The sequence below is a fragment of the Nothoprocta perdicaria genome, unplaced genomic scaffold, assembly GCF_003342845.1.
Source record: "Nothoprocta perdicaria isolate Ctin4 unplaced genomic scaffold, notPer1 scaffold_22, whole genome shotgun sequence".
In the NCBI taxonomy this organism is placed as follows: domain Eukaryota; kingdom Metazoa; phylum Chordata; class Aves; order Tinamiformes; family Tinamidae; genus Nothoprocta; species Nothoprocta perdicaria.
This window is the reverse complement of record NW_020455415.1, coordinates 2,115,410-2,131,620: the sequence shown is the minus strand read 5'-3', so window position 1 is coordinate 2,131,620 and position 16,211 is coordinate 2,115,410. Positions and strand designations below refer to the sequence as shown.

Sequence of the window (16,211 nt, the reverse complement as noted above, 5' to 3'; positions counted from 1 at the left end):
GTCGCTGCGCGCCCCCTCCATTCCCTCCCTCACCCCCCAACGGTCGCGGCGCGCCCCTCCACGCCGCCGTCCAACGGCCGCCCCGCGAGGGCCGCCCGTGCCCGCGCCGGCGCCGCCGCGGGCTCACCCAGCACCAGCACCATCTGCCCGCAGAGGCAGTAGTAGACGTGCAGCGGCTTCTCGCCATCGTCGTACTCCTCGCGGTCGCGCGTGTCGGAGCACACCACGGAGCGCGACACCACCTTGGGCATGGCGGCGGGCGGGCGGAGCTGCCCCCGCGCCGCCCCGCCGTCACGGGGGGAAGGGCCGGCGCCGCGGCAGTCGCCGAGCGGGGCCGGCGGGAGGCGTCAGCGGGCTGCGGCCGCCGCGCTCCGGGCGGCGAGGGAGCGGAGCGGAGCGGGCCGGCTCTGCAGCGCGGCCCATGGCGGCCGCACCGCACGGCAGGGCCGCGCCTCGAGACGTTGCTCGGAGAGCGACAAACGGCCTCGGCTCCTCCGGGCGCCGCAGGCAGCGGGGCGGGAAAGGCGGCCGAGGCCCTTCCAAAGAGCTGGGGCTCCGTCACCTGCAGGCGAACAGCCGCTGCCTGCACTCCGGAGCACAGGAAACAGAACAACATCTCACCCGTGGACATCAGTAGCTCATCCATTTATTACTCCTCAGTCCCAACAAGAGTAGCAAAGACCAAGAATAAGACCTTTATTGTTATTATTTTCTCCATGCAGTCACAGCTGTAGTTTCTATGTCTGGCAAGATGTAGCTGTTCCTTTCTTTCACCTCACTGCTTCTGTTAACGGTAATGAGTCTTCTGCCCGTGGTTTAAGCCTCCTCCCACATAACTGCATGACCGAAGTTTACAAAGCCAGAGCCTAGCCTTTCTATTCTGGGCAGCAGCAGGGAATTTTTTCACTCTCCAGGGATACAGGAAAGGCAGAAGGGGGATTATTTCCTCCTAGAGAACTCGTCAAGGGCAGAGAAGGGGGCACAGCAGGTGGGGGGCAAGGAGCCCCCCGCTKTGCTCTCGCTGTTATTAACGGCAGTACCGGAGACACCCACGAACACCCACCCGCGCTGCACCAGCGCCCAGTGCAAATGGAGGCGCTGAGCGGCGCCGGGGGCGGGGCCCGCCCGTCCCACCGCAGCGCCCCCGCGGGGTGGGCGCGAGCCCCGCTCTGTGGGCGCCAAGGCGGCCCGCCCTCTGCCCATGACGTCAGCCGGCGCGTTCCGCCCCCGCGCGCGGCGGGCGTTGGTGCCGTCCGCGGTGCCGTAGCCCCGCCCTTCGCCCCCTCGGCCGCGGTGGTAGCGGCGGCTCCAGCGGCATCCGGCTCCGCCCCCTCGCGCACTTGGTACGGCCCGCACCGCCGGGCAGCAGCGCAGCAGCCGGCGCAGCCCGCGCCCCCCTCCCCGCGCCGGCCCGTGGTAGCGGCCGCGCTCGCCGCCCGTCCCCAGCGCCGCCGCTCGCAGCCCGCTGCCGCGTCCGCGGGCAACGCGTCTCGCCCCGCCGTGGTGCATGAGTGATCCGTACCCCTGCGCCCGCCATGTCCACCCCGGCCCGTAGGCGCCTCATGCGGGACTTCAAGAGGTACCGAGGCGGCTGGCGGCGGGAGGGGAGCGCGGCGGGGACGGGCTCGGCGGCGCCGGCGGAGGAGGGGGCCAGCACAACATGGCGGCGGGGCAGGGCGCGCTCCGCTGATTGCGTAGCGCTGGGCCGCGCCGCCCGGCAGCGGGTTACGCCGTTTGCGCAGCGGCGCGCGGCTCCCTGCGCGGGCTACGCCGAGTGCGCAGGGCGCGGGGAGGCGGGCAGGGCGGCTGAGGCTCCGTGCGCCCCGCAGGCTGCAGGAGGACCCGCCGGCCGGCGTGAGCGGCGCGCCCTCCGAGAACAACATCATGGTGTGGAACGCCGTCATCTTCGGGTGAGCGGGGCCGGGGGCGGCGCGGGCGCGGGGCCGGGCTAGGCCGCGGGTAACGCTCTGCTCTGCTTCTTCCCCCCTGCAGGCCCGAGGGGACCCCCTTCGAGGACGGTGAGTGCGGCCGGGGCGCCGCGGCCTGCCCGGCCGGGCCCTGCTGGGTGGCAACAGGTTGGGCCTGGGCGGAGGGGGCAGCGTGGGGGCCCCCTCTGACACTCTGTCCCGTCCCTTGGAAAGCGTGGGGTTGGTGCAGAAGGCTGCCCTCATCTACAGAAACATGTAAAYGAGCCTGCAGGCCTGGATTTATGAAAATGCCCAAATTAGCCCGCAGAGGGTTGCTCAGAACCACCATCAGGCTCCCCTTGGTTGGAGCTACTGTGCTGTTCTAAGGATATCTGAGCATTTTTGTTGAGTTCTGGGCCGTGTTTTCAGAGAGGCGTAGTTGGAGCACTGCCAAAAACCTGCTAGAGATCTGATATCATTAGGAATGATTTATCCTGAGTTGTGGCTTCTTGATGCTGAAAAGGCTTCACAAGTAAGCCCCAGGGTGAGGCAGGTAACGTAAGGAAACGGGCTGGGTCTTTGAGGAAGTCCAGAATAGAAGTTTATTTTCTTGCTGTCTACCTTACTCTGCTACAGTCAGTGTCATCCAGGGTTCCCACCGTGCAKTGCTTGTTTCTGTCTCGCTTACTCTCTTTTATAATTCAGCTGATGCTCTAGGAGTGTTTCAGCATCTTTTGTAAAAAACAAACAAACAAACCCCCTCAACTTGTTAGACATGAAATATCATCTAACTGAAATCTCTGTGTGTTTGTGTGTATTTAAATATGTAATACAGACTTTCACTGCAGGACTATAATCCTAGATCTTCATGACTCATGATAAAAGCATAGGAAAAACTCTTCAACTCTCAAGTTGTTCTTGGCTGACTCCATTATCCCTGGTAGCACTTACAGACAAACTAGTAAATTCTGAATCTTTTAAGTGAAATTTTTGATTATTGGAGTATTTCTGGCCTGAGACTCCCCCCCCCCCTTTTTTTTTCTCTCCATATGTGATTATACAAGAAATTTGGCATAGATGCCGTTTCAGAAGTCTTAATGCAGCGTGTAACTTGAGTATTTTCTAAGAAATAGCACAGAAGTGGCACAAATGTTTTCTAAAATGTCATCTTGCAAGTTTAAGGATTTTCTTAAACTTCACAGAAGTTTGTTAGCGCTCCCTGGCTTCTTGGTACACTGCCACTAATATTGATGGGAGTGATTAGCTCTTTGGGGGTCCTCTCTTTCCAGTGGACCTGGTAAATTGCAGTTTGTTTCCATGTTCAGTCAATTCTAGTTCGGGACAAGACCTGTGAATGTTTATAAGGCTTTTTCTGTATATATCCAGTTACTTGCTGGAGACTGGAGACTGCTTCTGAGGCCCTGACCTATTGATTATGTCTGTGGCTTTCCATTATGGTCATGTAGTGCCTTAATCTCATGTACTTAGGGCCTCTTGCACTCACAACTGTTTGAAGTTTAAAACTGCTGAGAGGAAGGAATTAAAACTTGGCAGGAAGGAATTGGCCCTGCTTTGTGACGCTGGATTTGCGGGGCCAGTCTTGCTCCTTGCAGCTGGAAGGGTGAGGCTGGGATGCTCAGCCAGCCTAGAGTCATGGGGAAGCCTCCTTTTAGCCCTACTAAAATCTCAGACCCTAAAACAGAAGAAGCAGAGCTACAAGATCAGTGCAAGATGGGAAAGAGAATGCTCTCCTAATAACGGATGTTAATTATCATGTAATAATGATGGTGAATGCTATGCTTTTCCTTTTAAAACTGGCTGACTTGAATAAGTTGTGAGACTCACCAATTAAATTGTGAAACTAATGACAGGAGAGCTGTGGACACTGCAGGCTCATCCCCAGTGTTGYGTGTCCTGACACCCTTTTTCCTGGTGCAGGCTTTAGATGTGAGTGACCCTGAGGTTTGCTTCAGTTMATCTCTGGAATTGTCCTTCGGTAATGCCAGATAACAAGGTGTTGGACACTGTGGGAGCTCTTGAAAGGAACCACTGCTACTCTCCGTCCTGCTTGGGAAYCTGAGCACCTAGATAGTCCAGCTAGAACTGTCTACCTGCTCAGTCAGGTCACTGTTGAATATAATGCACTGTCCATAGAGGAACAGATGGCTTCTCTGTTCTCAGTAGTTCCAAATGAATTGTAAGACCAGACTGCCCTTGGTGCTGCTTTCCGTCTGTCGTATCTGCCCCGCTCTGCTCCTGCTGCAGTCAGTGCTGTGGAACAACTTCCATCTTCTCAAGTGTGCTTGTTGACCCCACTTGATGGTTGGTACTCACTTCTCAGCGTGCTCCTTGCCTGCTCACTCTTTCACAGACAGAAGCATCTGCTTTAGTACTTGACGAACAGGAGGATCCTGAGTGCAGAGCTAGTGCAGGGACAGTTAGCAAGGTCTCTCCATCTGATTCTAGACTGCTGATATTGCTTGTAACCATGTATGGAAGGAAAGATGGTCTTAAACTGACTGCCTGCAGCTGGCAGAAGTTGTTACTGAACTCTCCAGGGTTGCCTTTCAAGCTGATCTAAAAGCATCTGCCTTAGTCAGACTTGAAATCAGCACTGCAGACTAGCCTTGATTTGAGTGATTGTAGTGCACAGATGTTGCTTGATGCCTGAGCGAGGCTGTTCTCATTCCCTTTGCAGTAAGATGTTGTTCTGCTCCTGCCCGTCGTTAGGCTAGTAATAAACAGCCAGTGCACAGAGCTTGCTTTTGGTCTGTTTCAGAGCTTTGTGTCCAGCAGTGGAACAGAGGAAAGCCTCARCATCTGTGCTCTGTCTTACGTACTGGAACGTCAAAGCAATGACCTTTATTTCTTATAATTCAACTTTGTAGCTTATCTGCTTATAAAGGGAGGCATCCCTGAAGATACTGTTGACCCTTACTGATAGAAAGGAGAGGGCTTGAATATCTGTTTTCCAGCCACCAATCTGTTCTCTGGCACGTTTGTCAGCCAAATGATGGGATACCTTGCATTAGACAAGAGCTGGGAAACTTTGTGACAGTATTCAGCAAGGAGGAGCTTTATTAGAACTGCTGACCACCAAGACTTCAAAAAAAAAAAGTATTAAAAGTGTTAAATTCTCTATGGCAGATTCTTAGAGCTCTTACAATAAGTTACTTTACAGAGAGAGAATTCTTTATAGGAAGATGCTTCAAATATTCCTCCCTTGGCATAGCCAAACACTTCAATGAAGAGTTCTTTAATGCATAGTTCTTTAAGTAGTGACTTGAATGGCTAGCAGTGCTTTTAGCTTACTTGACAGACTCTTTATTCTCAGATTGTCATAGCCTGAAAAAGGGGGCTAAATAACTTGCACAGAAGACTGTTAAAACATTTAGTTTGGAACTTACTGTACAGTCTTCTGACTCCTCTAAGCCATCCTTCTCTGAGGGAGAACTAGCTAGGAGGGAAGCAAATGATTTGTGCCCCCTCCCCCCCCCTTTTTTTTTCTTAAGCTGTCTAATTTGGGTATTGCTGATTGGCTACAATACTGTCTGATTGCCTTAGAGATGAAACTTATGCAGATAAATAATAAAAATAGCATATTCCAATCTGTAGGATTTGCAAAACATCCTTTTGTTTCTTCTACAAGGCACTGCAGTTGAGCTTTCCAGAGGAAAACCTCAAGGGTGGCTTTATTTCCTAACATACATCTTTGGAGCAGGGCAGTAGCTGCATCAATAAAAGAAGTCAYAGGAGAAACTCTTCTAGGAGAGCTCTCTAGAGCATGAGTTGATCACTGTGGGCTCAAGCAATCGGAGTTCTGTAGGCAGCACATGTGTTTGGCCATGACTGCACCGGTCTGGGCTTAGAGGGACACTGCTTGTTCATCCATTGTGTAAATTTCTTCTGAATAAAATGTTACTTATTTCTCTCTCAACTCCAGGAACTTTCAAACTTACCATAGAATTCACAGAAGAATATCCAAATAAGCCACCTACTGTTAGATTTGTCTCTAAAATGTTTCATCCAAATGGTAAGTACTTGCATAATGCTTGTTTTTTAAACTATAGCTTCCAATACCTTTTTAGAAAAAAATAAAAGTTATTTTAAAAGCCTTTACTGTCCAATAAGCTACCAAAATCCAGTCTGGTTCTGTGTAGTTTCTGTGAGGATGGATGTGTGAGCAGTGTTTAAAGAAAAGGGCAGAAAAGGAGCCTCTTGGCTCACAGGTGTTACAGCTGAGTGCTGATCCTGTTCTTTCCTCTCTGACTTGTCTTTTAAGCCTGAGACGCACATACTTTGTACTTGCTTAAATAGCAGATGCCTCTCTAATGTGTACATGCATACATTTACATATATGCATATCACCACAGCACTTCCCTATGCAGTCGTCTTTTAAAGACAAAGGAAGGTGACTGTAAGAACTTTTGCTTGTCAGGCTTTGCGATGCAGTACTGTTCTTTTAGCTACATGTGGTGACAATAAGATAAATTCATTCATGACCTGCTGTGGTAATTCAAGATTGGAGATGCATTCCTTGTCACCAAACAGCAGCTTTATGAAGAAATTCCTGAAACTGAGTTGTAGCAAGCAAGCACTTGTGGGTTAGGTTGAGTAGGGGGAGGAAAGGGCAGGTCTTTCTAGACCTGTCATAAGAAAGTTGACTGGATGTTGCTTGTTAGAGATGCTCTGTGGGGAAGCCTYCTCTGTAAACAGATTTTTACTAGTGTTCTGTTAGTTTTCCTGTAGGTACATCAGGGTTTTTTGCCTTACATCTGTTCATGCTGGTTTCACCCCATCCCTAGTCACAGTGTCACAGAAGCCTCAYTGAACGGACAAGGGCTGAATTTAAGGGTAGCTGGGGCTGCTCCAGTGACAGGCCATCAGTGTTGGCTTTCAGTCTGTCAAACACTGACTCTTTCTAGTGTTTGTCAGAAAACAGCTTTTCAGGAGCAGGTAATACTAAGAAATACGTGCAGTTCTGCAACTTCTGTTTTAAGCCATTCTTCTTGAACCTTTTCTAGTCTATGCAGATGGTAGTATATGTCTGGATATTCTTCAGAATCGTTGGAGTCCTACTTATGATGTCTCCTCCATCTTAACATCCATACAGGTAAAGAGATAACTCTGCATGAAAAAGCAGAATTAGATTAGGATGTTTTGACAAACAAAACAAAAAATGATGTTTTTGCTCTTGATAACAAAGATCAAAATGTAGTTGTTGAGCTGGCAGCACTATGAATGCCAGCAGCTGCAGACTGACTGGACTCACTACCTGTAGGTGGTCACTGAAGGTTCATATCTAATGTCATATCTTGCTCTTGGCTATCAGTTAAAACATGTTGTCTAGCCTGCTAAGACTAAGACAAATAGGGACAAAGCTTCCAATAAATTTCAGCTATTAGTTAAAACACTGTTAGTCTTAAAGGCTTACCATACATTTTTAGATGAACTGGTGTAGTCTTAGTCTGGATACCTTAAAGAATGTTATTTATACATGCTGCAAATACTCTACGTGCCTAAGAATCTCTTCTCTTTTTGCACAGTCTCTATTGGATGAGCCAAATCCTAACAGTCCAGCGAACAGCCAGGCAGCTCAACTATACCAAGAGAATAAGCGGGAATATGAAAAACGGGTTTCTGCAATAGTAGAACAGAGTTGGCGTGACTGTTGACCCAGGATGATGCAAATGAACACTCTGGTGATGAGGAAAATCATATACGAAGTGTCTGAGTCATCTTCTTCCTCCTAGCATCACTGCATTTACTTTGAAAGCAGAATAGCTGTTGTGCTGTTGCCACCCTCCCTTGCTGAAGCTTCTTTTCCTTGGACATCAGAAAGCACCCACTTTGAAGTCAAATGTACTGTACTTGGGTTACTTGCAAAAGAATTACTCATGCTGAATTCATTTCTGTGGTCCCTCTCCAGTCTTAGGGCAGTATTGTGCATTTCTGTAGTGTACACTAAGCTTTTAAGTGTAATTGTGTTATACACAGTGATGCTTATGTGTAGCTTGACAAAAGGGATGTTTATACACATACATTTTTTAACTGATATTACTAAAGTGCTGATCTGTCCAGGCTGGTCATTTACCTCTTACTATTGGTTTAGACCCCACTGCCTTTGTAAGTAGCAAGTAAAGAAACAACCTCTTGTTTCCCATTTGTACTGGTTTATCAATTCCTCACTTGTGAAAAATCCATCAACTCCAACACTGATTCCAGTTCAACTGATGAGTAAGACCGGGGAGGCTAGTCACTTCTGCACTTAATGTGCAGGATTTATGTATAGGTATACATAAATCATTACAGCTGTGGTACTTTTTTTTTTTGTTTAGGGTGAGAAATAACCCCCCCCTTTTATTTTAAATAGTGTGTTGAAGCACATGCCTATAGAGACTGCTTCAGTCAGCTCCTGTAGTCCTGTCACCAAGGCACTATGGGACAAAACCAGGCAGAGCTGTGGCACTCTGAGTAAAAGACCTTCCATGTTGAGGAAGAAGTAAAACCCAAAGTGGTGCCAGGGGGGAATAACACTTCCTTTAGTGTCATTCTCCCTCACTACCCTTACCTTTATCTGCAAAAGATAAATTTGTTGGGATCCAACTTTGCTTCTTGGAAAGTTTGAAGGATGGGGTAGGCACCTGAGTGTCTGCAGTTCCTGCTCTTTGTAGATTACTCTGTGGTTTGTGAGCTACTGCTGCATGCTTCAGTTAGTTTTCCTTCAATTTTATGAAAGTACTTTTTCAACCCTAAAAAAAGAAATTTGTAAGTCCAGACTCACTTTTTTTGTAAGGCTAAGTTTGTACATTTGGATACAGTACCTTGAGCAGCAGCGTGGGATGAAACCTACAATTGTGTTGTCCACTGTTCCAGTGTCTTGTGTGCACATTGGTCCGTTAGTTAAGAAGTACAACTTTGCACAAGTAACCCATGTAAGAAACTGTACATTTTTCAAAACTTGTAAATAAAGTGTAACCTTAAATGCTTATTGTATAAATAGGCAAGAGCTGTACACTTGTGGTTATTTCAGCCTGRGGGGAGATGGCTTAAAGGTCTCTTAGCATTAAGGGCCCTTGAACTGTTTCATTCCAAGAAGGGAGGGGCAGGGTTGAGGCAAGCTCTCATGTTGGGTTTATAGAATGAAACCATCCCAAAATGTGAAGGTGGCAGGGGGAGAGGAAGGAAGGAAAGACCAGGATCAACAAACTTTTCAAGGGAAAGAGGAAAAACAATCCTGCTCTGAGCCAGGAAAGTGCTTGCAGGAAGCTTGGGACAGATGGGGAGAAGAGGATTTAAAAGCACACTTAGCAGGAGCTAATAGTGCCACCTCACTGATTACAACAAGGCCAGAAGCTATCACAGCCATTAAGGTGAGATTGAGGTGAGATCTATTCCCTCACATTGGTGACAGGCCCTGAAAAGGCCTTAGGGCTCAAGGGCCTCCTGGGGCCTTAAGAGTCAGTGCAGGGTTTTACCATTGCAGTCCTGCCTGTTACACTTGCTAACTCTCCTAAAGGCCAAATCACTTCATGGCGTGGGTCAGAGAGCTACTTCCATCACCCTTGAACAGCCCAGGGCTGGACTGGCAGCCTGGGTAAGGCAGGAGAGCAATTCCTGAGCATCTCTACGGAAAAGACTCTCTCCAAAAGAAAAGCAAACAAACAAAAGAAGGAGCAGGCCCAAAATAAGAGCAGCATCAAGATGTAAAAATCTTGCTCTTTTATCTTCATCCACTGCCTTTCTTTCAGGCCACACAGCGCTGCCTCTGAGCTTCCATCCCACAGGATGCCCTCTTCAGCTCTGGCAGCTCCCAGCCACAGCTGACAGAAGGGGCCACGCTTGGCAAAGAGCCATGGATACCCATCCAAATGGCTCCCCAGGACACAAAACAAGCCCCAGCCGCAGGCACTGCAGCCAACCACCCACCTCTGCTGAGGAATCTTTACATGTATCCAGCTCCGTGCTGGGGAACGGGGCAGTTTTCACTCCTACTGCACCCATGGAGAACAGCAACAGGGCCCTGCTGCTCCAACCTGTCCTGGAAGCAGCAAGTTCTCAACAGCTACTGACTACCCAGCAGTTGGGGGGGGGAAGCTGCACGCTTCCCGCCTGCAGGAATAGCTGCCTAGATATAAAAGAACCAGGCTTCTTGCACTCCTACAGTGCCATCTGCTACAGCTCAGTCCCTGAGAGCAGAATTCAGAAACTGAGAGAGGCAAAAGTGCACAGATATTGAGAAAATACTTCCAGAATCACTGCCAGATTATTTGTCTCCAGAGACAGAAGCAGCATGATTATGTYTGAGAGGCTTGAGCCAGCAGAAGCTGCACTGAAGTCATCTAATCAGAACGGGAGCAGTTGCTCCTTCCTTACCTGTAACTGCGGTTCCTCCAGCGCTGCCTCCTCCTTGGCACATGGATGGGATGAGACCGCCCGCGGCTGCGCAGCACYGGGATCGTCTGCTTCCCAAGCAAGGGGGAATCACCCTCTTCAAAGCAAAGGTTATCAAAGGATAGAAAAAGAAGCAGGACAGGAGATGGAAACAAGTGAACAAAACAACAGCTGGGATACAAGCCAAGGGAACACAGAGGAACACCTCACCCAGGTTGCCGTAATGAGCCGGCTTTGTGCTACAGAACCATTAGTTGGCCCTGTCATCAGGGCAGACACTCCCTAATGTCCAAGTTAGGGACAGGTTTTCCCCTTGCCTCCTCCCAGGCCGACTCCTGCCCTCACAGTCTGGGAGCAGGAAGGCGGCTTTCCCGCAATGTCGGGAACGGCAGCGGGCAGAGACGGAATGGGCCTGGGCAGCACCAGGATGAGGCCGCTTACGCGGCAGGAAAACTGAGAATTTCCTGGTGCCTCTCCCTCGACAGCCACAAACACAGGTACAGTCACTGAGCACAGAAATAATTAACCAGAGATTTCATTTTGCTCAGGACTAAAGAGCGTATATATTCAAAGTAAAAAAATAAGTTATATAACAGTCCCCACAGGCTACACAGCATCCTTGATGTGTGGGTTCTGCCTTTACCTCCTTTTATATATATACATATATATATATATATATATATATATTTTTTTTTTTTTTTCACACTTCACCACAGTATTTGCACATGTCAAGCACTGCTTCAAGGCAAAGAGCCACCAGAATTCTCTAAGTTCAACACACTGATAATTAAGGGGCATTCAGTGATTCTCAGTATGGGAGATTTAAGGTATAAAAATCTATTAATAACCTATTGTTTAATTCGTAAAGGACCTCTCTCTCTACAYACATATGCAGCAGAGACAAGAGCTTGCTATAGATTTCTCAAGAGTAAATACAGTTTCACACAAAATTTGTACAAAATGTGACAAATCCYRTTTTTTTTCCAGAAATAAAATTGTATTTTTATTGTCATCAATACCCACTTTACATACAGATTTATTCCTCCACACTGCATTTCCTTTTCTTTTTTTCTTGTTTTTGTTTTTTTTTTTAAAAAAAAAAGGCTTTTTTTTTCTTTTTTCCTTTCTCAATCAAAAAGGGTATAATTTTAAATGCTGTCAAATGCTTTCTGGTTGGACATGTGTTTTTGCTATTACAAAACTATTAAAATGTGAAGGTACAAGTAATATCAAAGACACATACARTAACAGCACTATTGTTTTTTTGGGCTGCGCTACTATATTGAACAGAACTTTGCCGGTTCTAATTGTCTAGTAATATTTTAAAAATTGCATGAGCCAAGTAAAACACCTTCATGTTAATACAACCCACAACAAGAAAATGCAGCATCTCTTTCTTTAATTAGGGATCTAGGCAGTTCGGTCTCACCACACTTTCTCCTGCAGAACTGGACACCGTAACCTCAATTTGCTTGCGGCATAATAAGCTCGTAATGTCCAACCTGGCCTTCCTGCTTCAGCTGGTCTAACAGATCCTCCTTGCGCCGCTTCCTGCTCACCACCAGGTATCTATCGTGGCCCTGCCCGTGAGAYTTACTTTTAAGACCGTATTTTTGGGCAATCTGATGTATCTGCTTCCGCTCATCGTTGTTAAGTTCTGTAGAGAAAGTCAAGTCAATGTGACTCTCAGAGCGTGCATAGTTTCGAATGATCTGCTCGATATCTCTTTTAGCGATTTTGTTCACCCGTTCTACATCAAGCCCAAGTCCTTCCCTTTTAAACTGCTCCTTCACCGAAATAGGCTCCCTTATCCCTTCGCCGTCCTTCCCTAAGCCACCACCTGTCCAGCCCATCTTTCTTAAAATTTGATTCCCAATGTTGTCTTCTTTGATCTTCTGTTTGAAAGCCTCTTCTGCTGACCGACCCCGGATCTCATTTCTGGAGATGACATCTTCGACGGTGCCTTTCTTCAGGTTATTAACAACAGTTGGCTGAGTCTTTTTGAGGATTTTCACAGCTTCCTCTGCTGCCTCGTGCTTCACAGATTTCTTCACTCCAACTGCTTCTGCGATGAACTCATTTTCAAGCAGCACCTTGCACTTCCACCGCATGCCGGTCATCCTCTCGAAGACGTACTCCACCGTCATCTTGTTGAACTGCGCCGTGTCGTTCAGGGTGCACACYGGATTACTGGAGTTCTCATAAACCACGAGGTCCTTCAGGTCCTTCTTCCTTCCAGAGCCCCGCGACGAGCAACCCACCTTCTGAACCTGAGTCACCTTGATGGCTGTCAGGTTCGACTGGGTCTTCTGCAGGATCTTCAGCGCCTCGTCGGCTGCTGCRTGCTTGCTGGTCTTCTTGGTGCCAAAGCCCTCTGCCAAGCAGTGGTCCTGCAGATACACCCGGCAGCGCCACAGGCGGTTGGGCATTAAGTCATATTTATATTCAACAGACATTTTGTTATAGGAGGCAGAATTGTTAAGGATCCCTATTGCGTCRCTAGCATTCTCCGTGAGGACAAAACTAGTCCAGTGTTTGCTGGTATTGGCGGACGTTTTCGCACCGTCAGTACCAGCCTGCGCAGGGACGCARTCCCTGTTGGCAGCTACAAACTCATCGTGGGGTTTGAGGGCAGGAGGGAAGTCGAAGCGATTCACACCTGCCTGACACACCACCAGGTCCTCGTGGTAGACGTGTCTGAACTTGCGCTGGACAACTCTGACTTCCACGGACTTCTGCAGCAGCCTGACTGCCTGCTCCGCGGCGCGATCCCTGGACCCGTTCTTGCTGCCAGCGTAACCAGTGGCCAGGTAGATGTTCTGACATCGCACTTCACAGGCAAAGCCATCTGTTAAGAGCTTCTTACTCTTGGGGAGGTCAGCAGGGGCTATCTCTTTGAGAGGAGTATAAATATATTCAGGATTTGTCTTGCATGCCTGAATTGAGCGTGTCAACAGATACGTGTAGTTAATTTTTTCAGTYCCGGTGTTGGCATCGGGGTTAGCAAGATTTTTCCAGACAGCTGCTGAGAGTTTCTCAATAAAACTCTGCTTTAGTACCAGAGCTGACGGGGGGAAAGTCTCTGATGAAGACTGGACAGTTGAAGGGGAAACGGAAACCTGTCCCACACCACGGGGCGCAGCGTCCACATTGTTCACAGCCCTGTTGGTTATTGCTACGTGGCTYGCCAAGCCGAGCCCAGCAGAGCTGGAGAGCTGGGGATCCACCTCCTGGGTGCTCTCCAAGGGAGAGTTCGTGCAGTTCCCAGCCGGGTGCGCTACGTTGTTCGGAGGTGCCTCCTGGGCCACCTCCTGCACTTGGTGATTGTAAGAATCTTCCTTCTTGGCGTCCTTCTCAGCGCTGCTTACGAAGTGTATGGGCTCGAAGCGCGGGCGTACCCGAAACCTGGGGACCATCTTTTTGGGAGGCTCGGGAATCTCCTCTGGCTCTGGACCTGCAGATGGAGGGAAATGGGAATATTACCAACACACACTGTGGCAGTGAGATGATGCTTTCAAAAGGATCTCCAGGAGGAGCCCGCAGGCTTTAAACACAAAAATCCACTTTTTACCCACAAAATCAGAGGTTTCTTTCTCCAAATGCTTGCCATTGATCAGACAGAGCATTGTAAAAGTCACTACAGAGATATGTCTATCTGTACAAACTGCCACACAAAAATCTCCCCATAATTAGTGGTAACGAGTATGGGGAGAGAGCTGGCTAGACAAGACTTCTACCTGACCACTGTCAAAGCTTTAGCTCCCACATGGCAAAGCACGACATGCATGGGGGGCAAAAGGCCACCCTTGGAACGAGCTGCCTAATCCAACAGCAATAGGCGCAACTATCACATAGGTCAGGCAACTACACCTGTCTGGACACCATCCTCAGCAAGGTCATCACACCCTGCTTCACTGCAGATAAAAAAGCACTTTCAAATACAGCATAAACAGGTACTGATATTTAAATCAGGTGGCAATGCTCCTGTGCATGGGTTAAATTCTTCAGTTATCACAGAGCTGATGAATTATGGCAAGAGTTACATTTCCTTCTCAGTTTTGCTATTTTGATGATTGCCCTGCAGCAGCACCTAACAGCTCTCCCCAGCAGGACAGCTCTTGTGCTGAGTGTAGCCCTGCTGAGTGACACATATGTAGTTCCTAAATGCTCTCATTAGGGAACGCAACAACATGGAAGTTTCTATTAAACATGAGAATTTCTCAAAGAAAAACAAAACTCTGCATGAAAAAGGAACACGTCCCAGCAGGGCAGAGAGGGAGAAGAGCTGCAGTCCCACAGAGTAAACGCTGGTCACTTCTCCCCAGTCTGTTGGGCAGGAGCTCTCAGGAGGCCTGTGGCACACGGGCACTTCCCAGACATCCTGAGCAGCCGTCAAAGAGCACCCGGGAACGGGGACACGCAGCCAAGCTACTCACTGTCGGATGGAGAGAGGTGTCTCTTGAGCTTCCTGGCAGGGACCAGCTCGTATGTCCGCGTCTCCCCGATGTCGATGCCTTCGGCCATCTCGAGGACCTTCTCCATGACCTGTGGGTTGTACCTGCATTGAGGTCGAGGAAGGCAGTTAGACCTCACCAGACCAAACCCTTCCGGCACTCGCTCCCCAGCCCAACATCTCCTGCACAGTCTTGTTCCCAGCTAGGAGCTCCACGGATTTACCTGCGACTGGATGGCCCAGCCTACTGTGTGAGTAGCCATAACCCAACAGTTTTAACTCCTGGAGAAATGAAAGAAACGTGGTAATTGCAAGGCCAAGGTTGAATGGGGGAGAAAAAAGAAGCCTTCTGAAAGCTCCAGTGATGGAGACTGGACATGGAGGCAGAAGGAGCTTTCCTTAAGTGTCCCATGTGTGATTTAGGTTTGTTACCTCTTGCAACCTCCTCTCAGCAGCTGGGGAGAACTGGCATTTTGCTTTGTTTTGCAGCTATCTTTAACATGTATGAGAACACACATCCTCTCGCAGCCACCTCTAGACTAAATAAACCCCACTACTAAACTCCTTCCTCACAGGCCGTGTCTGCTGCCGCTCTGGCCTCTCTCCAGAGAATACCCAGTGAAAAATGTTAGAAATTCAGATTTAAGAGGAGCTAAAGGGCCATAAAGATTATGCCCTAAAATGACACGCTCAATTTTAACATGCTACCACTCTCTAGCATTTGAAACACAAAAAAACCCCACATCCAAGTTTGATGCTTGGTGAGAACAGYGTAACATTTAGTACAAATGATGCAAACCATTCCCCAGCAAGGCTGCGGGACAGCAGCACTAACAAAAACTGAGCATGTCCTCCGATGTCTATAAGGCCCTTGGGAGGGAGGAGTTCCTCATGGTTCAGTCCAGTTTGGGGGTTCCTTCCAAAAGTGAGTTTTAAAGGGCTGCAAGTGCCGTGTTACAGGAGCAGATGCCACGGAGGGAGGTGCAGTGCTGAGCAGGGCGCTGGGATCGGACGGGCTCCCCACAGCGCAGGTGGCCTGTCTGGATCCGCTCCTCTCCGTGACTTCAGCTCCTCTCCGTGACTCCCAGGCCCGGCCTGCCCTCTCCCCACGGGCAGGACGGACCCGGACCCGCAGGGAGGCCCCGGTGGCACCGCGGCCTGCAGTGCTGTCAGCCCAGGGTGCTCAGCACCCACCCAGAGGAGCCCTCGGAGCTTCCCGAGGACCCCGGGCGCCCCCAACTCCCTGCGGGGCCCGGCGGAGCCCCCAGGGAGCCCCGCGCGCCCCGCGGCCGCGCTCACCTGCAGCCCATGAAGACGTGGTTGCTCCAGAGCACCGAGAGCGACAGCAGCCGGTCCATGGCGGCGCCGCGGTAGCCGGGCAGGTGGCGCAGGATGAAGCGGCGCCGCAGCGCCCAGTGCCGATCGCTCTCGTGGTGCAGCCGCCACTGCTCCAGCTC

At 49.5% G+C, this 16,211-nt stretch overlaps 3 protein-coding genes across 4 annotated transcripts in view; 1 reads left to right on the top strand and 2 right to left on the bottom strand.

Annotated features, from left to right (window-relative positions):
* The window catches only part of CUNHXorf56 (chromosome unknown CXorf56 homolog), a 3,608-nt gene extending 3,328 nt beyond the window's left edge, over positions 1-280 (bottom strand). The window contains exon 1 of one of the 2 annotated variants that reach the window (XM_026039120.1): positions 128-280. In XM_026039120.1, the coding sequence (XP_025894905.1) occupies positions 128-251 (124 nt within the window). In that variant the 5' untranslated portion in view covers positions 252-280. The remainder of the gene's footprint in view (positions 1-127) is intronic. The other variant, XM_026039119.1, reaches the window with a different exon arrangement.
* A 1,212-nt stretch (positions 281-1,492) lies between these two features.
* On the top strand, positions 1,493-8,682 carry UBE2A (ubiquitin conjugating enzyme E2 A). The gene is made up of 6 exons (XM_026038962.1): positions 1,493-1,579; positions 1,830-1,910; positions 1,993-2,018; positions 5,851-5,940; positions 6,932-7,020; positions 7,454-8,682. The coding sequence occupies exons 1-6, from the start codon at positions 1,536-1,538 to the stop codon at positions 7,580-7,582; spliced, it is 459 nt and encodes a 152-aa protein (XP_025894747.1). The 5' UTR covers positions 1,493-1,535; the 3' UTR covers positions 7,583-8,682.
* A 2,619-nt stretch (positions 8,683-11,301) lies between these two features.
* NKRF (NFKB repressing factor) lies at positions 11,302-16,196 on the bottom strand. The gene is made up of 3 exons (XM_026039139.1): positions 16,054-16,196; positions 14,738-14,859; positions 11,302-13,755 (listed from the first exon to the last, which is right to left on the bottom strand). The coding sequence occupies exons 1-3, from the start codon at positions 16,110-16,112 to the stop codon at positions 11,765-11,767; spliced, it is 2,172 nt and encodes a 723-aa protein (XP_025894924.1). The 5' UTR covers positions 16,113-16,196; the 3' UTR covers positions 11,302-11,764.
* Positions 16,197-16,211: the final 15 nt, after the last annotated feature.

Excerpts from the sequence above, each read along its gene's own strand:
- UBE2A (XM_026038962.1), top strand. The coding sequence starts at position 1,536 with ATGTCCACCCCGGCCCGTAGGCGCCTCATGCGGGACTTCAAGAG. Across the intron at positions 1,580-1,829 it reads CTCATGCGGGACTTCAAGAG|GCTGCAGGAGGACCCGCCGG; the intron begins GTACCGAGGCGG and ends TGCGCCCCGCAG. Across the intron at positions 7,021-7,453 it reads CCATCTTAACATCCATACAG|TCTCTATTGGATGAGCCAAA; the intron begins GTAAAGAGATAA and ends CTTTTTGCACAG.